This window comes from Schistocerca serialis, chromosome 5, assembly GCF_023864345.2.
Source record: "Schistocerca serialis cubense isolate TAMUIC-IGC-003099 chromosome 5, iqSchSeri2.2, whole genome shotgun sequence".
NCBI lineage: Eukaryota > Metazoa > Arthropoda > Insecta > Orthoptera > Acrididae > Schistocerca > Schistocerca serialis.
Window position 1 is genome coordinate 410681348 of NC_064642.1, and position 27034 is coordinate 410708381.

Genomic DNA, 27034 nt, shown 5'->3' on the forward strand with positions numbered 1-27034 from the left:
GAGGAACTAAAATTTGTATGTAGAGGATCAGAAGGACCAGACATTTAGTTCCTATTTGTTTGCTAACTTGAGATGATGCAGTTCGCTATCGATATTAATTAATCAAATGGCACATAGATTTGTTGTGTAGGTGGGAAGTTTCTGCCATTTTAGAAGTATGACAGAAAGTGTCTGTACTTCAGTGAAAGATTGCAGTAACAAGTATAGGACTAGACATCAAAGATTGAAAATAATTTTATTGTACTCCTTGATTTATTTTGTGGGATTATTGTAGTGACACATTTTTCAATTGGCTGAGAGTGGCTTTGTTTTGTACGTGTAATGCAGTTACAAGTTTCGTGAGGATTATGAATTGTGGATCGAAGAAGTATTGTTTGACTTCACTGATCAAACTAAAGCTATTTGAGTGTGGTTCTGGTTATGGTGTATTTGTAGCATGCCTATAAAGTAGGTGCTATGATTAATTGTAAAAGTTCACAAAGGTATTCTCTCAGGCGTAGAGTGACAGCCGTGATGTAATGGATGGATCTGTTATTTGGGGTGATATGTGAGCAGGATTCTGTGGACATTGAATTACTTTATTGTCAAGTGGACTTCTCGATTTTTGTAGAGATTTGAAGATTGTTACTGTGTGTGTGTGTGTGTGTGTGTGTGTGTGTGTGTGTGTGTGTATTTGTTTGTTTACCACTGCAACCATTATTTCTGTAGTTAATAGTGATGAGTGACATTTTCACTGAGGTTATGTTAGTGGGATCCTGGAACACTAACGCCTGAGGCGGCTGGGAATTTTGCAATATATGTTGTAAATTGCATTAAAAATTGGTGGTAGCACCTAGGAGTGTCTTTTTTCCCCCTCCACATTACTTCATTTCGCTTAGAGTGGGGATTTAGATCTGTTTGTCTCTTGATCACTTGTTGGCATTTGTCTCTGTGCATAGTTAGTGAGGGAACTAAATTTTTACTTTGTTTAAAAGTCAAAAAAATGCATTTCATTCAGCTTCTTCCTATCTATAGCCCTACACTTTGTTGTACACCTGTTATGCTGTAATCTCTGTTAGCAGTTTCAACTGATGACAATGTAATAATAAAAATGGAGTGACCTGAGGTTAAAATATATAACAAAAAAATTGCATGTTGGACTCTGAGTCACCCTATGGTGATAGACATAGTCATTCTGTGATTTAAATTCTTTCTTGTATTGTATGCTGTGAGAGTAATGTTTGTATGAAGTCACTTATCCTGTTCTGGGATTGGCTGACAGAAGCAGACTGAGCAGGCATAAAGTTGATTTACACATTTGTGAAGCGAAGTGCCATATTTAGTGGTTTTTGTGTGCTGAAAAACTGCAGTTTGTCTGATGCTTCACAATGAAGATCTCTCCAAAACATCTCATTTTTGTTACTGTTTGCCATGAAAAATGTCAAGAAATGTGATGTCAGCAAATATGTGCGTTACTTGAATGGTTTGTTGGAAGTATGGTATTTTCATGTGTTGTCACATACAGTTAGGAACAGAAAAAAAATCTTTTAAACGATAACTCGACGAATAACGCGAATTTGGTAGTTTTAAGGAAGTAATGCGAATTCAGCGGTTTTTAAGAAAGTAATGCAAAATCGACATTTCTCAAAAAAATTTCTCTGTGACCTCATAGAAGTGTTGTAAATCTAATGATGGCAGTTTGATGTAGGAAACGGCCAAAGTTGCAAAATTCAGTTACTTTTGTTTAATTGATGACCGGTTTCATGTATCAGAAGATTCATTATTGCCATTCTGTAAGAAATTTCAATCATTTAATATAAATATTTAAGTTGGTGAGAAAAATTGTCGAGTGTCAAAAATATGAGGTTCATTCAAATGAAACCTGGTCAGTGTGTCTACCTTTGCCTTACACGTAGGGTGGCACCACGTAACTGCGGTTATGGTGGTGCCATCTATTGGTAGAGAGACTGACACATGCACAATATTTGGTGTTGCATAGTGCCAGTGTAGTTTCACGCTGAAGAGAATGTGGTCACTCAAGTTATTGTCCACTACCGAACGTACAGGTGAGTAAGCAGGAACAACGAGGAGTGATTTGATTTTTGGCAGTGGAGGAAGTTGGAGGCCGTGAAATGTATCAATGGATGAAGGCTGTGTACAGTGAGTACAGTCTCAGTTGTTAAAGTGTTGGGTGGAATGGTGCAAAAAGATTCCCTGAGGGGCGCAAGTCACTAGAAGACAATGCTCGTTGTGGACAGGCTCATTGTGTCATCACACCAGAAATGGTTGTGGAAGTGAATGCTTTAGTCTTGGACAACAGCAGAATCACCATGGATGAGATCCATCGGTTATTGGCTATTAGCGTGAGCACCACCCACACCATAATGCATCAACACTTGAACTTTCGAAAAATCTGTGCGCAGTGAGTTCCCCACAAACTGACTGCTGAACAGCGCAAACTTGATTGGCGCTGTCTTTGAGTCCTCTGCAATGTTACCATGAGGAGGAATACAGTTTGTCGGGTATTGTCACAGGTGACGAAACATGGTGTCACCATTTTGAATCGGAAAGCAAGCATCAGAGCAAGCAGTGGAAACATGCGACTTCACCACCTCCAAAGAAATCAAAGGCCATGCACACCAGTTCTGGTAAGGTCATGATGTCCTCCTTTTTTTTGACCACAAGGGCCCACTGCTTGTCGAGTTTCTGGAACAGGGAACTACCATCAATGCCCAGAGTTATCAAGCTACTTTACAGACCTTTAGACGAGCCATCAAATCGAAATGCCAAGGCATGTTGTCCAATGGCGTTATCCTCCTGCATTATAATACCCACCCACACATGGCCAATGGGGTGAAGATGACATTGCAGGAGTTTCGGTGGAACACCCACCGTACAGTCCCAACCTTTCACTGTGTGACTTTCATGTGTTTGGACCTCTAAACAAGCTATTGATGGACATCAATTTGCAATGGATGATGAAGTGTGTGACTGGATCCAGGCCTGGGCTCGACAGCAGCCTACTAGCTTCTTCAAGGATGGAATCTACCAGCTAGTGTTGCAACGGTATAAATGTGCCATCAGTTTTGGTGACTTTGTGGGAATATGTACTGTGTATAACTACATTTTTGAGTTGATAAAATTGTTACCGTTACTTTACACTAGTGATTGGGTTTCGTTTGAATGCCCCTTATAGATTGTGGACCTGAAAAAGGAGAGTTCTGTATATTTTTTAATCTGCTGGATACATCATTAATAAATAATTTTTTTCCGCAGTATTTAAAATATATGTATCACTCCACACCATTCTGACCAAGCACAGCAATAGTATGCAAATGTTAAAAATTGAAATAATAGTCTCTATATAATAGAGGGAAACATTCCACGTGGGAAAAATTATATATAAAAACAAAGATGAGGTGACTTACCGAACGAAAGCGCTGGCAGGTCGATAGACACACAAACAAACAAACACAAACAAACACACACGAAAACTACCATGTGTGTATATATGTGTGTTTGTTTGTGTGTCTATCGACCTGCCAGCGCTTTCGTTCGGTAAGTCACCTCATCTTTGTTTTTATATATAAATAATAGTCTCTGTTGCAGATACTTTATTGATGACGTGTTTCACGCTTCTAGCGCATCTTCTGGTCATTCTTGAGCTGCGGAGACCAGCTTATGTGGTCGCCACAGCTCAAGATCGATATGAACATGCGCAAAACATTTCATCGATAAAATATCTGCAACAAATTGTTATTTTCATTTTTACCTTTGGTATTTGTTTTTAAATAATTATTTGTGTTACATTTTTTTGTTAAAATAATTTTTCTTTACACTTGTCTCGTGTTTGCCCCTCCCTGTCTTTGGAGTAGTTCCATTTTCAACATGTTGTTGTTGTTGTTATGATGGTCTTTAGTCCTGAGACTGGTTTGATGCAGCTCTCCATTCTAGTCTACCCTGTGCAATCTGCTTTATCTCCCAGTATGTACTGCAGCCTTACATCCTTCTGAATCTGCTGAGTGTATTCATCTCTTGGTCTCCCTCTACGATTTTTACCCTCCATGCTGCCCTCCAATACTAAATTGGTGATCCCTTGATGCTTCAGAACATGTCCTACCAACCGATCCCTTCATCTAATCAAGTTGTGCCACAAACTCCTCTTCTCCCCAATTCTATTCAATACCTTCTCGTTAGTTATGTGATCTACCCATCTAATCTTCAGCATTCCTCTGTAGCACCACATTTTGAAAGCTTTTATTCCCCTCTTGTCCAAACTATTTATCGTCCATGTTTCACTTCCGTACATGGCTACACTCCATACAAATACTTTCAGAAACTACTTCCTGACTTAAAATCTATACTCGATGTTAACAAATTTCTCTTCTCCAGAAACACTTTTCTTGCCATTGCCAGTCTGCATTTTATATCCTCTCTACTTTGACCATCATCAGTTATTTTGCTCCCCAAATAGCAAAACTCCTTTACTACTTAAGTGTCTCATTTCCTAATCTAATTCCCTCAGCATCACCCAACTTAATTCGACTACATTCCATTATCATTGTTTTGCTTTTGTTGATGTTCATCTTATGTCCTCCTTTCAAGACACTGTCCATTGCGTTCAACTGCTCTTCCAAGTCCTTTGCTGTCTCCGAGAGTATTACAACATCATCAGCGAACATTAAAGTTTTTATTTCTTCTCCATGGATTTTAATAATTACTCCGAATGTTTCCTTTACTGCTTGCTCAATATACAGATTGAATAACATCGGGGAGAGGCTACAACCCTGTCTCACTCCCTTCCCAACCACTGCTTCCCTTTCATGTCCCTCGACTCTTATAACTGCCATCTGCTTTGTGCACAAATTGTAAATAGCCTTTTGCTCCCTGTATTTTACTCCTGCCACATTCAGAATTTGAAAGAGAATAAACCAGTCAGTATTGTCAAAAGCTTTCTCTAAGTCTACAAATGCTAGAAATGTAGATTTGCCTTTTCTTAATCTAGCTTCTAAGATAAGTCATAGGGTCAGTATTGTCTCACGTGTTCCAATATTTCTACGGAATCCAAACTTATCTTCCCCGAGGTTGGCTTCTACCAGTTTTTCCATTCATCTGTAAAGAATTCTCATTAGTATTTTACAGCTGTGACTTATTAAACTGATAGTTCAGTAGTTTTCACATCTGTCAACACCTGCTTTCTTTGGAATTGGAATTATTATATTCTTCTTGAAGTCTGAGGGTATTTCTCCTGTCTCATACATTTTGCCCACCAGATGGTAGAGTTTTGTCAGTACTGGCTCTCCCAAGGCTGTCAGTAATTCTAATGGAATGTTGTCTACTCCCGGGGCTTTGTTTCGACTTAGGTCTTTCAGTGCTCTGTCAAACTCTTCACGCAGTATCGTATCTCCCATTTCATCTTCATCTACATCCTCTTCCATTTCCATAATATTGCCCTCCAGTACATTGCCCTTGTATAGACCCTCTATATACTCCTTCCACCGTTTTGCTTTCCCTTCTTTGCTTAGAACTGGGTTTCCATCTGAACTCTTGATATTCATACAAGTGGTTCTCTTTTCTTCAAAGGTCTCTTTAATTTTCCTGTAAGCAGTATCTACCTTACCCCTAGTGAGATAAGCCTGTACATCCTTACATTTGTCCTCTAGCTATCCCCGCTTAGCCATTTTGCGCTTCCTGTCGATCTCATTTATGAGACGTTTGTATTCCTTTTTGCCTGCTTCATTTACTGCATTTGTATATTTTCTCTTTTCATCAATTAAATTCAATATCTCTTCTGTTACCCAAGAACTTCTATTAGCCCTCATTTTTTTACCTACTTGATCCTCTGCTGCCTTCACTATTTCATCCCTCAAAGCTACCCATTCTTCTTCTACTGTATTTCTTCCTCCCATTCCTGTCAGTCGTTCTTATGCTCTCCCGGAAACTCTGTACAACCTCAGGTTCTGTCAGTTTATCCAGGCCCCATCTCCTTAAATCCCCACCTTTTTGCAGTTTCTTCAGTTTTAATCTACAGTTCATAACCAATAGATTGTGGTCAAAGTCCACATCTGCCCCTGGAATTGTCTTACAATTTAAAACCTGGGTCCTAAATCTCTGTCTTACCATTATATAATCGATCTGAAACCCGTCAGTATCTCCAGGCTTCTTCCATGTATACAACCTTCTTTTATGATTCTTGAACCAAGTGTTAGCTATGATTAAGTTATGCTCTGTGCAAAATTCTACCAGGCGGCTTCCTCTTTCATTTCTTAGCCCCAACCCATATTCACCTACTGCGTTTCCTTCTCTCCCTTTTCCTACTCTCAAATTCCAGTCACCCATTACTATTAAATTTTCATCTCCCTTCACTATCTGAATAATTTCTTTTATCGCATCATACATTTCATCAATTTCTTTGTCATCTGCAGAGCTAGTTGGCATATAAACTTGTACTACTGTAGTAGGCGTGGGCTTCATGTCTATCTTGGCCACAATAAGGCGTTCACTATACCCGCACACCTATTTTTTATTCATTATTAAACCTACTCCTGCATTACCCCTATTTGATTTTGTATTTATAACCCTGTATTCACCTGACCAGAAGTCTCGTTCCTCCTGCCACCGAACATTACTAATTCCCACTATATCTAACTTTAACCTATCCATTTCCCTTTTTAAATTTTCTAGCCTACCTACCCGATTAAGGGATCTGACATTCCACACTCCAATCCGTAGAACACCAGTTTTCTTTCTCCTGATAACAACATCCTCATGATTAGTCCCCGCCCGGAGATCCGAACGGGGGACTGTTTTACCTCCGGAATATTTTACGCAAGAGAACGCCATCATCATTTATCCATACAGTAAAGCTGCATGCCCTCGCGAAAAATTACAGCTGTAGTTTCCCCTTGCTTTCAGCTGTTCGCAGTACCAGCACACCAAGGCCGTTTTGGTTAGTGTTACAAGGCCAGATCAGTCAATCATCCAGACTGTTGCCCCTGCAACTACTGCAAAGGCTGCCGCCCCTCTTCAGGAACCACACGTTCGTCTGACCTCTGAACAGATATCCCTCCGTTGTGGTTGCACCTACAGTATGGCTATCTGTATCTCTGAGGCACGCAAGCCTCCCCACCAACAGCAAGGTCTATGGTTCATGGGGGAAGGGGGATTTTCAACATAGCATTGAAAAATGGTTAAATAAGACAAAAATAGATAACTGGTAATAGGAAAAGCATGCCAGAAAATAACACCAAAAAGTGCAAAACATAGCAGCGATTTTGGCCATAAAATAACACTGACTTTTTCCTGACCCTACATATAGCCCATCATGCCATTACATGGAAAATGAACTGTCATTTTAAAGGTATATGCATACCTTAGCTAGAAGTCGAGATCCAATTTCAACACTAAATAGCTATCCACTACCAATATTAGTAAACTGCAGGCCTCTGATTTACAATATTTCCATGGGGAATACCCAAATATCTTTGACATTCTGTAAAACTAGTAGTTTCACATTGGGTGTTAAAAATTGCCAATTTCACATTATTTTTTGTGTTTCTGTTTATGCAAGACTCTCATGTCCCGTAAGTAGGTACTTTTTAGAGACAACTATGTGAAGGCAAATTTCAACCCAGACAGTACACAACAATTTTCTGGACTAGAATCTGGATCAGTGGCTTCAGGTTCTCAAGTACAGGACTTTCTGATGCCTGGTGATCAACATAGAAGAGTGAAGAGAAGGCCAAAGTACCAATGCACAGCTCAGAAAAGCATTACCATGGCTTTTCCTTGAGATGGTCAATCATGTTTTGAAACGGTATTATGTAGGGATAACAGACACCTCTCATTGCCATTATAAGATGAGTAATTTGAGGGCTTTGTAATATAAGGACAGAATTCTCCAGCCTGTTGTCCACCCCAACAGTCAACATTTTTGTAGTGGGGCCATCTTCCAAAATGATCATGCATGAGCACATGATGCATACCTCAGAAGCACCTCCCTCATGAAGCAGGTATGAACTAAACAAAATGATATGTGGTATCAATTGATACAAACCTAATTAAGTATTCTTGAAACAAGAAGAAATTGTACAATGTGTGCTCACACACTTGATCACTTCAAGGAAGGCCACCTTGAAAGAGTTGGAAAGGATTGCTTAGCAATTTCTCAACCATCTTGTTGGCAGGATGCCAGGAAGTGTCTGAGAATGTTAAAATGCATGAGAAGGAATAGCATGGTGTTTAATGTTACCCGCGTATGTGAACACATGCAAAACTTGAAAACTTGCACTTTAGAATAGTGTTGTTTAAAATAGCTGTGTCTTCCGTCAGTCAGATCTTTCCTGTCTGATATTGTGGATATTATCTTGCTTATGTGATGATGGAAGGTATTGTAACATCATAAAAATTACAGAAAATTTGGTCTTAGCCAGCCAAATTTTGAGGAATGTTGCACATAACTTAAGACTGATTTTCATTTTCATGTGGTATTGTTTATCTGACTTCTAATTATTGGCTTTCCTTTATCATAATTTTTGTTTATGTACTGTTTTTGCAGGATTTGCTTTTGGTGTTGAAACAGTCAAGTCACTTATATTAACATTGTGCTGTGTTGACCGTTATATTTCTGTAGAGAAAGCTGTTTTACTATCAAGATTGGAAGAAGAATTTCAGGTATTATTACGATGTAAATTTTTTTGTATATTGTGTCTCGAAAAATTATAGAAATGTTTCATGTTACATTCATTTCTGCCTTCTATTTGGCATTATGTGTGTCCAGTTTGTAATTAATTTTAGTGATTATTTTATTTGATACCCCCCTAGACCGGTCACTGGGGAAGAGTGGAATGGGCGCATGACCTGAACCAACAACAAACACAGGCTCGATTAGCTGCTGCCGTGCTGTTCATTCATTTAAACTCTTCGAGTGCATTCATCAGTACAAAAGGACTTTGAATTTTGCATATAGTGATTACAGGCAGTTCACCTCTCTGAACTGTTTTTAGAGGTTTTCTTTTCTGTTTTTCCATGCTGAAGAAATTATTGTGTAAATTTAAATGCGTAAATTAAGTATTAAATTTTGTACTCAATTTGAAACTAATTTTTTTTTGTCATGTATTTCACTGCTCCAATGCGTACTGCGTGGACACTGACTGTGATAAGTAATGCCGTCATGGCCATTATGCCATAATGAGTGAGAATAATTAAATAAATGAAGTGTATAATATTTCCTTGTATTACTTTCTACTTAACTATTCATGAAAAAGCAGAACCATTGTTGTCAGCAGGCACACACATAAAGAAAGAAAACTTGCTAGCTTTTGGAGTACTCAGTTTCGGAACTAGAGTACAAATACACACAAAAAATGCACTAATATGCACATTGTGAGCATTCATGTGAATGTGTTTTGTGTGTGCATTTCTACTCTAGCCCAAAAAGGGATTACTTCAAAAACTAGCAAGTTTTTTTTCTTTTTCTGAGTGCCTGTCAGCAACTCAAAGCCTCTCTGTTTTTCAATGAGTGGTCTCCTTTAATCCAAAAGTATTTACATTCTGTCAGAACTTTTCTACAAAAGTTTCACTTAAATACCTAGATTTCTCAACATGCTCATCCTAATAAGTACTTTTTTAAAGTTTTTTTGAATAACTGTTTCTGCAACCATGTGTTGACACTGTCAATTTCATATTTGGTGCCCCATTGAGAAAACAGCAAGTCATTCTGGTTGTCATTTATCTGTAAGTAAGAACTGTTGAAGACAATTCTTACAGATAAATGACAACCAGAATGACTTGCTCTGACATCAGTAGCATGTATTGACTCTGCAGTCATTGTCAGCAGCATGCATTGTGTTGGTGGCATGTCACATAAGCTACCCAGCTGACCTGTGTGGCCACCATTTAATGCCGCCACAGTGCCGGAGCAGAGAGATCACTGCCAAGCCAGGAACACTGCTGACTTTTCACAGCAATGTTGCATTTTTCTCAGATTATGGATTCTGGATCTTTGGGCTACTCTCTGGTCAAAAATTCAACTTTGATGACAACTCTGAACTTTGTTTGCACTTTTTTAGGCACCTACTCAGGATGCATCAGCCAGGACTGGTTTTACGCATGGTATGGTGCAGTATTTGTGTCATTGTGCTTCATCAATAAATGCTGTGAGCTGTTCCATACAGGTACAGAATTAGCCAGTTCTACAGTGTTAAACAAGGATTCAAACAACAAGTGCTTGAACTGGGCATTGAGACAACTGCACATTCAACAAAATTGATCCAGAGGTCCTCAAGTCAAGTTGTGCAACTGTAGGAGCTCCAAGCATAGGAACAAGCTCAATGGAGACAGTGGGGATGCAGGATGGATGTGTAGAATGCCATACAGAAATTGCTTTCTTATCACTTGCAGCAACTGCCCACCACCTTTTCTGATGTTTGTACCAGGAGAAAAATATTGGAACTGTTTTCAGGAGTGGCTTTCCTCCATTAGAAGGCTTGTAATATTTCCAGTGACACATTGTTGAAAATACTAAGTTGTTAACTTTTCTTAGAAAAGTATGTTCTATTGTTGAACCTGAAGCCATAGGATCTGATGAAATTTGTAGGTTCTTGTTAAGTTAAGAACATAAGTCTTTTCTGTGCTTGTTTTCTTTCAGTATCATAGGAAATATTCTCAGTGTTATGCTGCATGGACAGCTGTCTATAAAGATGTATCTTTGAAGTGCAGTTTTCGTTGTGAAAACAGTGATTTTTTTTACAATTGTGTTCAGGTAATGTACAGGGTGCGGCAGAACTGACTAAGCAGTTTCTGTTGATTACTGCTGGGGCTGCGGGGGAGTAGGCAGTTGCACGTGGTCTGCCTTTGTTCAGTCGTTGACCCCATTTCAGTAGCCAACGTGGTCTGGACCGGAGCACATCATGGTTTTGCCGTTCATGCTTATTATGAAAACAATAGATATGTGATCGCTACCCAACGAATTTTTGGTGTCTGTTCAACAGTCCACTCAACAACATTGTTTCTAATGCAAACACAATTTGGTCCTGGGTTTGGCAGTTGAAGGAAACTGGTAGCACACTAGGAGTAGATACACATGGCTGACATAGATCCATCAGAATGCCAGAAAATGTGTAGCAGGTGAGAACAGCAGTTCAACAATAGCCACAACATTCTGCTTGATGTCATGCTGTTGCACTGGGGATTTCAGACTGCAATTTGAGAAGGATTCTGCAATGCGATTTGAAGTTCCGTCCTTTCTAAATAATGATTGCTGAAGAATTATGCCCAGCAGACTACGCCAACTGTCAAATTCTGTGTGAGCAAATGCTTGCTCAGATCCCTCTGAATGCAGCTTTCTTCAGTAGTGACGAGGCACACTTTCATCTTAGTGGGTGTGTGAATAAGCAAAACTTTCACTGCTGGGCTAAAAGTAACCCCCGAATTATTCATGAAAGACCACAACATTCTCCTGAAGTGACAGTGTGGTGTGCCATATCACAATTTGGCATGGTAGGCCCTTATGTTTCTGAGGAGGAAGGAGTGACCATGACAGTGAATTTCACACATTATGTTTCAATGTTGCAAAATTTTCTGCAACCCAGAATGGATGAGATTGTTGAAGAACATGGACTGGAGTACTAGTGGTTCCAACAGGATGGAGCTACTGCTCACACATCTTGAATTTCACTTGATGTTTTGAGAGAAATGTTTCCAGGACACCTCATCTCTCTGAGGGTGGCCTGCGTGGTCACCAGATTTGAGCATTTGATTACTTTCTTTGGGGACATCTGAAGGAAAAGGTTTTCAAAAGCCACCGTCACAGTCTACCAGAGCTAAAAGAGCGGATTATGGATGAAGTGATATGTGTGCAAGAGCTGCTAGAAACTTCAGGGATCATCTACAACAATATATTGATTCTAATGGCCGCCATCTTGAGGACATTATTTTCAGAACTAAATGAATGTAAAATAGTATTGTACTAATTTAGAAAATGAAAACATTTTTCCTCTATACATCCAGATTTACTTTTTATTGCTCCTTAAAACTGCTTTACTCAGTTCTGCCACACCCTGTAGTTTGAGATGATAATCTGCTCTTCTCCAGTCAAGGAAAAGTGTTCACAGAAACTTAAAACAGAACAATGTCGTACTTGAGAAAGAGCAGAACACTTCTAAGTGTAGTACTTTTGAGGAACAGGAAATGTTGTCTGTAAATAAATGTTTCCACCAATGTGGGACAGAGTATGGCCAAAATTAGGACATTATGTCCTGAACAAATTGTGCCAGTGATTATGTTAAAAGCAGTCACTAAAAATCTAGCAGTAGATACCCATGTATGTCATCTGTAAGTTTGATCCAACAAACATCTCATTTCTGTCTCTTGCAAGAATGCTGTTGATATTGGATAGTAATAGGACCAGTTTTTGTAAACAAGTCACATTGCCCCAGGAATCTAAAGTATTTTCAGTTTATCATCAACCAAACCCACATCCAACTTGAGATTTGTGGTACTGTGCTTGTAGTGCCAGCAACTAAATCGCGGAATATTATTAAAACATATTAACATAAACAGCCTATTCCTATTTTTTACATGATTACCTAGAGAAAGCATTAAATTATCTTAAAAGTCAGCAGATTGTAGTCCCTATACCATTTAAAAGTCAGTGGGCTACACCTTTTGCAGTTATTCATAGTTTATATAATAAACCCAGGGGCTTAATGCTGTGTTTAAATATTACAAAACTGAAGAACTTTTCACCATATTCGCAAGTCTGCAGTGACCTCCTTATGTCAAAACTATCAGTTTGGGTGAGGAATTCTGCCTTAAGTGAGACACTTTGGAGTTTTGTTTTATCCAGACATGTTTCAGCATTTTTCTGCTATCTTCAGTGGGTTACTTTATTTTCTTTCTGTAAAATTGTTGTCGTTAAGAGAAAACATTTGGTAGAAAATATTTACATCGGTGAATGAATGATGTTGTTGTTGTTGTGGTCTTCAGTCCTGAGACTGGTTTGATGCAGCTCTCCATGCTACTCTATCCTGTGCAATCTTCTTCATCTCCCAGTACCTGCTGCAGCCTACATCCTTCTGAATCTGCTTAGTGTATTCATCTCTTGGTCTCCCTCTACGATTTTTACCCTCCACGCTGCCCTCCAATACTAAATTGGTGATCCCTCGATGTCTCAGAACATGTCCTACCAATCGATCCCTTCTTCTAGTCAAGTTGCGCCACAAGCTCCTCTTTTCCCCAATTCTATTCAATACCTCCTCATTAGTTATGTGATCTACCCATCTAATCTTCAGCATTCTTCTGTAGCACCTCATTTCGAAAGCTTCTATTCTCTTCTTGTCTAAACTATTTATCGTCCATGTTTCACTTCCATACATGGCTACACTCCACACAAATGCTTTCAGAAATGACTTCCTGACGCTTAAATCCATAATCGATGTCAACAAATTTTTCTTCTTCAGAAACGCTTTCCTTGCAATTGCCAGTCTACATTTTATATCCTCTCTACTTCTACCATCATCTGTTGTTTTGCTCCCTAAATAGCAAAACTCCTTTACTACTTTAAGTCTCTCATTTCCTAATCTAATTCCCTCAGCATCACCCGACTTAATCTGACTACATTCCATTATCTTCGTTTTGCTTTTGTTGATGTTCATCTTATACCCTCCTTTTAAGACAATGTCCATTCTGTTCAACTGCTCTTCCAAGTCCTTTGCTGTCTCTGACAGAATTACAATGTCAGTGAATGATGTGGTTGTTGTCAAATATTATACGTGATTTGCTTACATTCACAGTTAAGATATGTATTACGGGGCTGATGCAATGTATGTTATTTATTACAGTATCTCTTAATGTTCTGGTTTTATAATTTATTTGGAAAAAGATGGTGGTGTGCATTAGTTTACATTCCTTACATGAAGTTATTAAATGATTGTGTTGGTAGCTTTAAGTCTGCTACACACTCTACAACCTGTCATCTGCAAACAGCGAAGCGTAATTTTTATTTTTTGTTTATTATGCATTTCCATATGAAAATGAGCAAGTATCGCCTTATTTTGTATGTTGCTTACAGCTTTGATGTTGTGATGTGTGTCTCCTTTGTTTGTGGTGTGCTAACACACTGATTTCTACCACGTTTGTCATTTCACAGGCATTTTCTGCAGTTTTTCGAACTTGCACAGTTTTTTCATCACCATTACATGTTGCTGTGGCTGTGTGGTATTCATTTGTTTCATGCATGTTTGTCTAGGTGAAACATGCAGATTTGAAGTGTTACTGGCATTTATAGTTTTGTGTGTGTGTGTGTGTGTGTGTGTGTGTGTGTGTGTGTGTGTGTGTGTGTGTGTGTTGGGGGGGGGGGGGGGGTGTTAGTTCTGGGGGCTGATCATGTGAAGTTTTGGTGTGGGTGTTATTTATAAGAGTTCTTCAGCTGTGAGAAAGAGAGTTTTATTGCACAGTGATGTGTATCCATTTAGTACTTTCTTTCCTTGGACTATTGTTTTTGGATGTGCGAGTTTTCTTGATCTTGGTGGTGATTTTGTGCTTTCAGGTGATCTGTGAATGTTGAGTGTGAGCTATTGCTTTCCAGTACTCTGAGATGTTCTGTGTACCTTGTTCTGAAAATCCTGCATGTTTGACCCACATATACAGATTGACAGCAGTTGCAAGTTAGTTGGTTACCAGACTTGCTGTATTTGTGAATGTTTGTGGTATTTCTTCCAAGTTTGTTTTGTATTGTGTTGTTGGTTCTGTATGCTATGTTGAGCCCTTGCTGCTTTACTATACTGCTCACCCCATTTGTGACTTTGTTGTTGTAAGGTCATTATGTGCCATTTGTTGCTGACACACTGCTGATTTGTTGTATATTGTGTTGTGTATGTTTCATGCTTGTGTGTTGCCTGTTTTTGTATTTTGTAATTTATCTAATCTCTTTGTATTATATTCATTCTCCTGTACAATTTGCTTTATTGTCTTCAATTGTTGTGTGTAAACATATTTGTTCATGGGTATTTTGTTCAGCCTGTGTAGTAAATATGTGAAGCTGGCTTTTTCATGAGTTATGGGGTGTGACCACACATCAAAGTTGAAAGTAACATGCAAAATAACATGATACATATTCATTTTTATTCGGAAATGCACAATAAACAAAAAATAAAAATTGTTTCACTGTTTGCAGATGACAAATTGTAGATTGTGTAGTGGCCTTAGAGCTACCAACATGATGATTCGCTAGCTTCATGTAATGTGTGTAAACTAGTGCATACAACTACCTTTGCCAAATAAGCTATAAAACCAGAAATTTAGACATAGTATAATAAACAACATGCGATGCATCAGCCCAGCAATACATGTACCAACTGTGAACAAACCATGTATAATATTTGACAACGATCACTTCATATACAAATGTAAATATTTTGTACCAAATCTTTTCTCTTAACATTAATATGCTATGACAGTTCTGCAGAAAGGAAATAAAGTAACCCACTTAAGATAGCACAAAAACTGCTGAAACATGTCTGGGTAAAACAAAACTCCAAAGTGTCTTGTAGAATGCAGAATTCCTCATCCAATTTCCTGAGCAAGCATCAAAATAAGAAGAACTACAACACCACAGGAAAACTATCAGTTTCACTGTAATGTACCCTAAAAACAAAAATGCCTGCTGTCCCTTTATATTATAATTCAAAACCATTTTGATTAATACAAACTAATTCTTTGATTACTGAGAACCCTCTACGCATACTAAGAGATTTTTAAAATACCTTCTTGAAATAAGTTGTACTAAAACATTGAAGCATTCCCTAAATTAAGTAAAATGATTTTTATTGAAGAAGAAGAAAAAGAAGAATAGTTTTGAAAAAAAAAAAAAAATTACTGGTGTGTTGAGATTCTCTGTGATGGTTGAGTCCCAGTACAATATATCTGAGCACTGATAGCTCAAAGTCAACTGTTCACTTGTGTAGCACCTCAGAGAGCCGCTAGATGGATGTTCCTGCCCCCATAAAATGCTACATGACTTGATAAACATACTACAGATGTGATCAGTTCCCACATATTCATTCTGCCTTGTACTTTCATAGTTGTACTGATTGCAGAACTTTGCCATATAATGGGGGACTGACCAAAGAAAAAATTCTGGGGCTGCTTGAAGAATGTGGTTCCCAAATTGATAATGGTTTTGAAACTGAGCACAGTATTTCTGGAACAGACAGTAATCTGCTTTTCTCCTCTACTGTATAAGCAGCAGCCACACACAGACAGTGAAAAAGTTTGACATCTGCAGGACTGCAGTTGTCACTGTAGCCTGACAGGCATATTTTAAGTATTGGTAGAAGCTGCTGCCCCAACACCAGGCCAAACAGAGTGCCAAATTGAGGTTTTGTCACATTATTGAGCTCAATACTGTAGGGGTCTGGTGGTTCGGACATGTGGCACAATGTTTCATCTCAGTGTAATGCATTAACAGAGATTACAACATGTTTGAAATTTTTTAAAATAATTATATGTGCTAAATTATTAATGAACTTCAGAAGTTCAATAATTTCAGCTAAATGCATTGACATGTCACTTGGTGGAAATTTTTAATGTTCATATTTGTGGGAATTCACATTACCTGTCACCTGTTTTAATTTTGTTGGCAAAATGTTAACACAAAATAAAGGTTAGCTATAGGAAGTAGCCAATTGTGCACATTGGTAGAAATTTTTGTGAACAGCCTAGAGAACAAATTGTTTAGCTCTTTCATAGAAATGAAAGAGAATAGAATTTATTTCCAGCTGTGCAGTTAGGAGTTTAGAGTGGCAGGGGGAGGGGAGGGGGATGATGTATGAGAACTGTTGGAAATATTAAATGAGCAGAACTCAAAAATGCAAATCACATTACGAGCTGTAAAAGAATGATGTGATTAATTTTCTAAATCTGACCATCATAGTGGATGGAGGAAGGTGTAACTTCAGTGTCTTTAGAAGAACCACATACTCAGTTAAAATTATACGTGAGATTTCCTGCCTTCCAGCCCAACATAAGAGAGTGTACTTTCCTGACCTGTGCAACAGGGCTCTCAGACTGTCCATCTCCAAAGACATACTGGAATGATAACTGGGAGTTATTAAACAGGTGGCAGTAGCAAGTGGATATATGACATAAGATGTCATGCATATTTTTAGGAAAATCAAAAGTGAGGTTGCTAATACAAATGAAACAATTAAGGAAGTAAAAGCTAAGATGAATATGTCACATGGACACACAAAGGATGAGTGTCAGAAACCTAGCTTTAATGCGTAAACCCTGCATCACAAATAAGGAACAATGTTATAGACAGAAACTTGGACATGGCTGTGAACAGTAGCTGTGAAGTGATAGTCTTGGAAAGGGGTAAAAAAGAAAGAAAGAAAAGAAAAAAGCCAGCCAAGAACTTACTTCCCAGGTTTCGATAATTATAAAATTATCTTCTTCAAAAGGAAATTTTAAGACTGGTTACATCGTGTGTTGAAGAGGTGCGTTAGAATAAAGCATTTTAATTCTATAAACTCTAGGATCATAATAAAGGATGAAAAGAGTCAAACAACTAGCTGTACCAACAGTCAATCACTGCCACAGCTCTATTCTGCCTTGCCAGGGCTCCAACATTGCTGGAACTGTGAGAGCATACATATTGATTTTGTGGATTCATTCATAAGACAAATCTGGTTAATCTAGTGGACATGTTCTCGAAGTTCCCTTACAATTCCTAGATGACTTCCATCACCACTCAAACAAGCACCAACTCAAAGTGATATTTTTCCATTGAGGACTTCCCTGCAATGCTGGTGGTCAACAGCAGCTCATAATTTTTGTCTTAAAATTTCTGCTTATACTTTCTTTTCATCTTGCTCCCATGGAGTCTCTCTCTGTCTGTCTGTCTGTCTGTGTGTGTGTGTGTGTGTGTGTGTGTGTGTGTGTGTGTGTGCGCAAGCAACTAAAAAGGGCCATGACAGCAAACACTTTGGCCACACAGCTGGCCACAATACCAGATGGGTGATCCCTTTTGGGTCTGCTCCTATGATATCGTGTCTAGGAGGGTACCAAGCACTATTACAGCTGCAAGGAACTTGGATGTAGTTGAGTTAACAGAGCTCACTGGACTGGCCATGCAAACCAGTACCCCCCTCCCCCCTCTCTCATTAACATCCATCACTGTTTGTAAACCAGCCATCCACAACATCACTAGCAACACAGTCCAATTTTCAGTCCCACTGGGCCAACCCTCAGCCACCACCGGAGACCCAGTGTCACTGCAGCATCTGCACACAGGACCTCCTCATGAAGTGAGAACTCCTGCCCCCATCAGCCACGGTCCCAACCACCCAGAACACCAACATGTCGTTGGACACCGATGAATACCTGATACAACAGACAACCAGCCAGTGCCAGATGCATCACCCACATAGGAGCCCATAGCCAAGTTGCCTCTTTCCCTCCCCCTTCATGGTACACCCAAGCCCTGTCTGACATATATGGCACTAGAGGCCTATTAATAGTGGAAGGGTATCTTATATCTTGACCTGAGCCATAAATGTATAGCGTGCAGTTATTGACCACAGCAGGCAATGTGTCTGACATTTCATGTATATTAACCGGCTGGCCCATGCTGCTGCAGTGCTGGAGTCGACAGGTGCTGCTCAGCCAAGAACACTGTTAATTCCTGAATTTACACTGCATCACATTTCAGATCAGTGCTGCTGATAAATGTTATCTCGACTTTCTGAATCCTCCCTAGTTTATAATTTGCTCATTTAACAGTGGGAAATCCAAAATTTTTCATAATATTGTAGTTTTCTCATTTAAAAATCTTGATTGCTTGATGCTCTGCAGCTTTATGATCTTTATTAGAGGACATATTCAAAACACCATGAGCTGCACTTTAAATGTTTATTTACCAAACCAGTCTTCTGGTGTATAACTCATTGTTGGTAGCATCTGATACAGAGGAACAAACAATGGTACACTTTTCCTCTTTTCAATGGTTTTAACTTTGTATTCTGTCCCTTGGTCACTTACCTTGATAAAAGCAAGTAAGGCAACATTAATTATGTTCAGTCCATTGCAGCTCACATTAAGCTGACATCATATAGTGTAACTGTATCAAAGGAAAATTCAGTCAAGAAAACTAATAAGTACAAGCCATAATTACTGGCCAGTACTTACCTTCAGGAGACAACATGTTTAATACTGCCAACACACACAAAATGAAAGTGGTGCTATTGCTCTAGTTTTTGGAACTATTATTTCCTTCCTCAGGAAGAAGAGAGGGATTGGGAAGGTTAAAAAAGAAGATAGTTCACTCGGACCTCAAGATGAGAGCGACCCAACTTTAGTGGTGATGAGGATGAACAAAAATGAAAGGGAGATGTCAGAGCCACTGAGAGGGGGTAAATTAGTAAAGATGATAAGTGCAAAGTGAGAAGTAAAGCTAGGTTAGGGGAAACAGAAATAAATAGTGCAATTTAGAACTAAGACAACAGAAAACATAGGAAGAGGGAAGGGAGGAAAATGAAACAGTGTAATGAGAAAAGAAAGAGGGAGTGATGTGTTAGTGGAGATCTCCAGAGTTAATAGAAACTGGTATCAGGTGAGAGGATCTAAATAGCCTGGACTGTGTAGCAGGCACTGAGGCCCCCCGAGTCTTGCTGTAAAGTGTATTCTCCAATTGGGTACCATGTATTGCCGAGTGAACAGTTCTTCTATGCCCATTCATGCACTCAGCCACTTTAGTGGTGGTGATGCCTGTATAAATTGCTGTTTTATCCTCATTCTCACTACATTGTGGGTCCATCTCATGTTGAGATCTGAGTGACACACCTTTCCTTTTTAACCTTCCCAACTATAACTCTCTCTCCCAAGGAAGGAACTAGTAGTTCCAAAAGTTAAGATAAGGTCATTACTTTAATTTTAATGTTTGGCAAGCAATTCTGTCTCATATTTATTAATCCTATATTTTAAACCAATTAGGTATGTGAGTGCTAATCTTTCTGTACAGTACTCGACTACAAAGTAGATTACTTACAAAACACTGGTGCAGCCCATCCTAGAATACTGCTCTGGTGTATGTGACATCCACCAAATAAGGCTAAAGGGGATATTGAATTTGTACAAAGGAGGACAGCACATACGGTCACAGGTGTCTCTGACTCATTAATTCTTCTTGCACTTCATACATAAATGGAAAAGAAAGAAACTTAATATGTGGTACAGTGAGAGACTCCCTACGTCACACACTCCATACTTTGTGGAGTATGGGTGTAGAGTATTTAAACTGTGGTGCAGCTTTTATTTCATGGGAAAAGAACAACTAATTTTGACATGTTGTTGAAAATAATTGATCTTTTGGGAGTTATACAAAGAAAGAAAGAAAGGAATAAATTTTATTGAATAATGAAAGAGCATTGTTTCAAGGTATGAGACAACAAAAAATTGAGAGTTCTCATAGTTAGCATCCACTGGAGATCTGTGGAATCAGTTTTAAGTAAATACAGAATTTAAAATGGTTGAACCATAGTTTGAGAACAATGAAAGAATTTATTTTAATGTAACTACAAGGTGAAAATGGATTGCAAGATACAATTTATGTATGTTATTGATAGAAACATTTAAGGCCTGATATGTCATTCATTATATTACAATAAAATATATTAGACTTTGAGACAAAAATTATTTAAAAACAAAAGTAATGCAACAAAGCAGGTCATGTTAACAATACAAGTCCACAGAGAGATAAAAAAGTGCAGGTTTCACTTTGTAGACAAAGTAATGTGACTTGATTGTGTTATCGAGCATTTGTTTTTTTAACAAAGCAGCAAAATTCTTGAGTAGATGAGGGAATCAAGAAAATTCTAATTTTATTCATTGTTAATTTACTATTACAATATGTTTTGTGTTGTGCTGTTGTAGCACAGCCTCTAAATAAATACATTTTACAAAAATAGTGTTTTTGTAATATTCATGTGGAAACTTGCCATATTATAATTCCGATGATAACTGCCAGAATAAGACTTATGCTTATAGCAAAAATGCACTTTCTTCTTCTAGATTTGTTCTGTAAAATATTGGGGGAAAATAATAAATCACATAAAATCACAATGGGAAAAAAATATAAATGTACATCAATTTTTCTAGTGTTTTAAAGTAAGCTGTTCTAAATTAAATTCATGGTAAAAGTCTTTGAGAATTATGAATTTATAACATATACCATCCACTATTTTAATTCATAGGCTATTCAATAGACACCTCCACATTAATGCACAAGTTTGTAGTTCAACATTCCTCCATCAAATTATTTGAAAAAAAAGTAAGGGAAAAAAATCATTACAGAGAGAAATATCTGCTGGTATGACAGTTTGATGAAACAATGAAATGTCTCCACCAAGGTCTGGTTGTTATCTGATGGTTCAACAACAAGTGCAGTATTGACGAACTAGATAAATGTCTCCATGGAAATAAAGTACCTGCTTCAGTTTCTGCTCTTCCTTGTCAGTTTCGGATTGATTCAAGTCTTTCTTGCATGACAGAATTCAGAGGATCAAACTGTAGCGAAGGAATAATACTTAATTGAGTCATGTAATTTAAAATGTGGAATCACACAAGGTTTGGTACTGAATTCTCTACTGTTCCTACCCTACATAAATAGTCATTCAGTGAGAATGAACTCATTCACTGTAAGCAGAAATACTCTGTGTTCAATGCATATGATAAGTTAAATTTGTGTGCTGGTTTCAGCATTTTGTTGGTGGATACCATGACAAATTGAAGCTTTGTGACATGCTAATATTTCACAATGCTTTAATAATCATTGACCACTAACAGCAGAAATAAGTTTAGTCATTAATGTACAACTGATACCAAATATTTTTAAAGAAAAATTTTAAAAATGTAATTCTGCTTCCATCTCAGTATTCCTAAAATCTGCCAGCTGCTGTGGCCGAGCGGTTCTAGGTGCTTCAGTCTGGAACCGCGCGACCGCTACTTGCAGGTTGGAATCCTGCCTAGGGCATGGATGTGTGTGATGTCCTTCAGTCAGTTAGGTTTAAGTAGTTCTAAGTTCTAGGGGACTGATGACCTCAGATGTTAAGTCCCACAGTGCTTAGAGCCATTCCTAAAACCTGATATTGACACTGCTTATTTCATAAAGTTCTGTTACCTTTTAGAATGGGTGTTTCAATCACTAGTCATAAATCATTATTACAAAATTTTATAGGGCAAGGACAGAGAAGATTTGGAAAGGTTACAAAAAACTTTCAGGTGTTTATTTTGTGAGAGTTTTTGTCCTTTGCCAGTCTGTCTCTTGGCATATCAAAGTCCAAGTGATCTCTCAGGTTTTCTCTTTGTGCTTTCAGATGTTCTGCCAAGTTGTTGTTTCCATTTTATCCAAACTATTTTTGACGACTGATGCAGCTGTCTTCTTCAGGTGCTGTGACTTTTGCTGTTATGTGTAGTCACTGCCTGGACTTCAACCAGACTGTGAACTATTGTAGTTCTCACACTATTATTTATAGCTGAGTCTGATATCCATCACCCAGTATGAGAGATGCAAGGAACATCATCAAAATGCCTGACTAAATCAACCAAGCAAACCAGCTATTGAGGAGGCAGTACCTTGAATATAATAGTGTAATGAAATACAATGAGACTAGTATTACTGTGCAGACGCCAAGTTTGTGGGGCAGCATAATTAGGGAGTGTATTGAAATAAAGATGTCAAGAAACCTAATAAACAGGAATGAAGGTATCAATTTAAATAACATGTGATATCTGGCACTAAGTTTAATGAAATCTTACTGACTGTCTCATCCACCAGAGCTGGAGAATGCTAGCATAATTGCATTTCACAGAATATCAGTGTAGCTGTGAAAAATAAAGAGCATTGAAGGGCCTAGTGGATGTCAAGAATAGAACTGGGCTATATATAACGGCATGAGACCAACAATAGTTCACACTCTGGTTGGAGTCCAGGCAGTGTGTACACATAACAGCAAACCTCACAGTACCTCAAGAGGACAGTTGGGTCAGTCATCAAAATATTGTGCATGACATGAAAACATCAACTCAGGAGAACACTTGGAAGCCCACCCTATATTATATTAAATTCCAGTTCACTTCTAGTGCTGTGATATGTGTGTGTGTGTGTGTGTGTGTGTGTGTGTGTGTGTTCTTTCTGCTGTCAAACACACTTAAAGTTGCTTTTAATATAGAGTAAACAACAGTCATTAGCTCCAGCTTGATAAAGACAGAATGACAGTGTTTCTTAGGATTCACTTTGTTCATTATTCTGATTTTTTTCAGAATTTCACTGATGTAATAGTACTGCCCCCATATCAGTATGCTTTTGGAGATTGTGAGTAGAAAATACCAAAGTACGCCAGCTTAAAACATGACTAACATTTTCTCCTAGTTTAATCTGGAACCAATGTTAAAGTGCAATAGGTTTAATGATTTGACTTATGTATCTTTAGTTAATCCCAGAATTAGTTCCTGCATTTTATCAGGGTTATAGAGTAGTTCAGTACAAGAAAACAAATTCATTTCTAGTTATAATTTTTCCTTATTACCTGATGCAATTATACATTATTGTTGTGCATATTAAGCAGTGTCATATCATCTGTAACATACTGGTGAATTGGCTCCTACATGGGAAGGTAAATCATGGATTGCCATAATGAAAAGAAATTGAGCAAGGCAGAGTCCTGTGGTGCACCAGTCTGAACTTCCTTCAGTGAAGAGAATCTATTTTTAAACAAGACAAACTATATCCTGTTGCTTAAATAGGACTTGATTACAGCTAAAGATAGGTTTTATATGCCTTAAAATTGCAGTTTCCAGTAGAATATTAAAAGGTAAACAATCAAAGGCTTTACTAAGATCACAAAGTACAATCAATACCAGATACTTATGAAATAAGTAGTAATACAGTGCTCACAAAAGGTGGAGCTCTAGGTTCAGGACTCTGTTCAGCATAAATTATTAACTTGTCACACTTAGCTGACCCTCGAGTAGTTTTCAAGACTTGCTCAAAATATGTAAAATTTGAGTACACAGGCATACTAATAAAAGGGTCGGAACTCAACCACACTATGCTCACAGGGTAAGGTTTTCAGTGTGTTCCACTTCATAACTCACATGAGCTTACAAAGACTTATATTATGCAATTTTAACCAAATATGAATTTTTGCAGATACCATAAATAGACATTAACGGTCATGAACTAAATGAACTACATGTAGAATTCCTTGGGTCCATGTGGATAAAAAGTAGAAGTAGGAGCAACCAAATCACAAAGTGTGGCTCTCTTTTTTTTTTTTTTTTTTTTTTTTTTTTTTTTTTTAAGTAAATATAGTATTAATTCATCAAAAAATGAGAATCAACAATATTGTGTAGAGCATTTCCAGAATGCAGAATCAGATTTTCACTCTGTAGCGAAGTGTGCGCTCATATGAAACTTCCTGGCAGATTAAAACTATAAACCCTACCAAGACTCGAACTCCCCCGTCAAAGGCAAAGGTCCCGAGTTCGAGTCTCAGGCCAGCACACAGTTTTAATCTGCCAGGATCGGTCACGAGTTGTGCTTGGGTAGCTCATTCGGTAGAGCACTTGCCCGTGAAAGGCAAAGGTCCTGATTTCATGTCAGTTTTAATCTACCAGGAAATTTCATTTCCAGAATGATTCTTACACTTCGCTGTGGATTTTGTGAGTCTACACTGTTTTGTAAATTCTTCACAGATTAAAACTGTGTAACCTACTGTATCGGGACTCAAACCTGGAAGCCTGATTTTCACAGGCAAGTGCTCTATCGATTGAGCTATCCAAGCACGACTCACAACTCCCCCTCACACCTTCATATCTGCCACTATCACTCTTTTACCTTTCAAACTTCATGGAAGTTCTCCTGCATCCTTGTGGGATTAGCATTCTGGGGAGGAAGGGCATTGTAGATAAATGACTTAGTCATAGCCTAGAGGATTGTTTCCGGAATGAATCTTTTATTCTGTTACAGAGTATGTAGTGTTTTGAAACTTGCTGGCAGATTAATGTTGTGTACAAGGCCAGGACTTGAACCTCAGTTCTGCCAGGAAATTTCAAATCACTGCACAGTCTGCTGCAGAGTAAATGATTTGTTTTGGGAATAAGGTATGTCACTGTAGTATCCTTCCTTCCAGAAGTGGATAGATGCAAACTGAGCAAGAAATACGGACAGAAGTGAAGCTGTAAGCCAGACCTTAAGTCATGCCTGGATACAGAGCCGGTAAGAGCACTGTTCACAAAATGCAAGTTTCCAGGTTTGATTCGTGGTCTGGCACATAGCTTTAATCTGTCAGGTATAATGGATCTTTTACATTGGGATACATTTATTTTATTTTTTGTTAGATGTTTTAATTAAATAGCTGAATAAATTGTAATTAGGAATAATTTAACTAAGCAGAGTAGAAAAGATAAAGTCAAAGAGATGTTAATTGGGTGGACATTGCCGTAATGTAACGTTATTGCGTTGTTCGGTTGTTAAAACAAGTTGTTTGTGTTCCGTCCTGCTGTTCGGTCATGCGCGTATCTGAAAGGAATTAATTCGGGGACTAGAATAAACTTTCACATAATAGTTACGATTCGATGTTCCGACAAAAGGGGTTAACGTCAGTGTTAATTTGAGTTGTGGGCGACAGGATTAGTTTTGACAGATACGTGAAAACGGACGTAACGAAAGTTGTTCGCATATCATCCTTGAATGTGACTTTTTATTTAATTAACGATTGCAGTCTCATTAAAAGCTATTATCTCATGATTAGGATCAATCCCTCTTTCCTCCTAGATAGTGATCATTCATTAACATTTACATCATAAGAAAAAGGATTATTAATAAAAGTGATGTTAAATGACAATTACGTGTTATTCCGTTAGTGTGGAACCGACGTAATATTTCTGAAATGACATTGATATATAATTTGTGTTAAATACTGAACTGAGATAGGAAGTAAATTTAATTAGTGAACATTTGATACTGAGACTATAGAAGCAGAAGCGCTTAAAGTTTCTCTTTAAAATGGCAAAATAGGTACAAACTTTAACTCAATAGTCGACATTATGTATTGCAAAGACATTAGCATTTCATACTTATTTTGACAACGCGCTGTTAATCAAAGGAACGTTGAGTCTCTGTACGAGTAATAAAATTAAATCTAAAAACATAATTAATAACGGCGAACTCCGCTTTAACAAACTGTATTGCGTGTCGTCATCGGGCAATAGCTGCTCAACCCTGGAGACTTGTGTGGTGAAATTAGAAGTCGGGCGTATAAAAAAACTTAAAAATCCATTCAAGCTACAGTGGAGTCGGCACAACACGACGTGGGCAGTTATACAGCGAATTTCAAAATCATCTATAGATAACTACACATCCCTTTCAGTCTTTTGCAGTACATTTATCTTTAACAGAATTTGTTGCTAATAATTCAACCATTTTCAATTGAAGTGTGATTTACACCACCACACTCAAAGATAGAAAATAACTTGCAGTTATAATATATGACCTCCTTGTTTTTGGTCCAGGTAAGGCCCTGTAGTCTAATCTAAAGGTCTTCAAAAAGCTGTCTTGTTCCACACAGCAAGAAGTTGGGGTACCCCACCAAGTCAAAAGAAAACTAATAAGAAACCTTATAAATGAGCCTTGTACATGGTCCAGTCACATTAATAAAATGACCACCTTTGTTTGATGTCAGTGTACAATAACCACTCACAGATGACATGTAGCATTAGTAGCAGTGGAGGGCATATAAAGTATGTCAAGAGGACATGGAAAACAGTGCAATCATTGTCATAATGCAGAAACAGCAATTTATCTGACATCCAGAAGGACATGCTCATTGGCTTTCAGGCCAGAGTTGGAAGCATTTCTGAAATGGCTCAGTTTGTAAACTGTTCGCTTTTTATCATGGTTAAAGTAAACCATGAGTGGCAAAATGGCACTGTGCCAAGCCAGCACCAAGGAAACTGTGGCGCACCATGGAGCATAAATGACAGGGTTGAACAATGG

The 27034-nt window shown here is 38.1% G+C and overlaps 1 protein-coding gene across 1 annotated transcript in view; it reads left to right on the forward strand.

The window, feature by feature from the left end:
* Positions 1–9205, forward strand: part of LOC126481264 (ATP synthase mitochondrial F1 complex assembly factor 2) — a 37801-nt gene extending 28596 nt beyond the window's left edge. Inside the window, exons 5-6 of the mRNA XM_050104885.1 lie at positions 8537–8652; positions 8803–9205. Of these exons, the coding sequence (XP_049960842.1) occupies positions 8537–8652; positions 8803–8934 (248 nt within the window). The 3' untranslated portion in view covers positions 8935–9205. The remainder of the gene's footprint in view (positions 1–8536; positions 8653–8802) is intronic.
* Positions 9206–27034: the final 17829 nt, after the last annotated feature.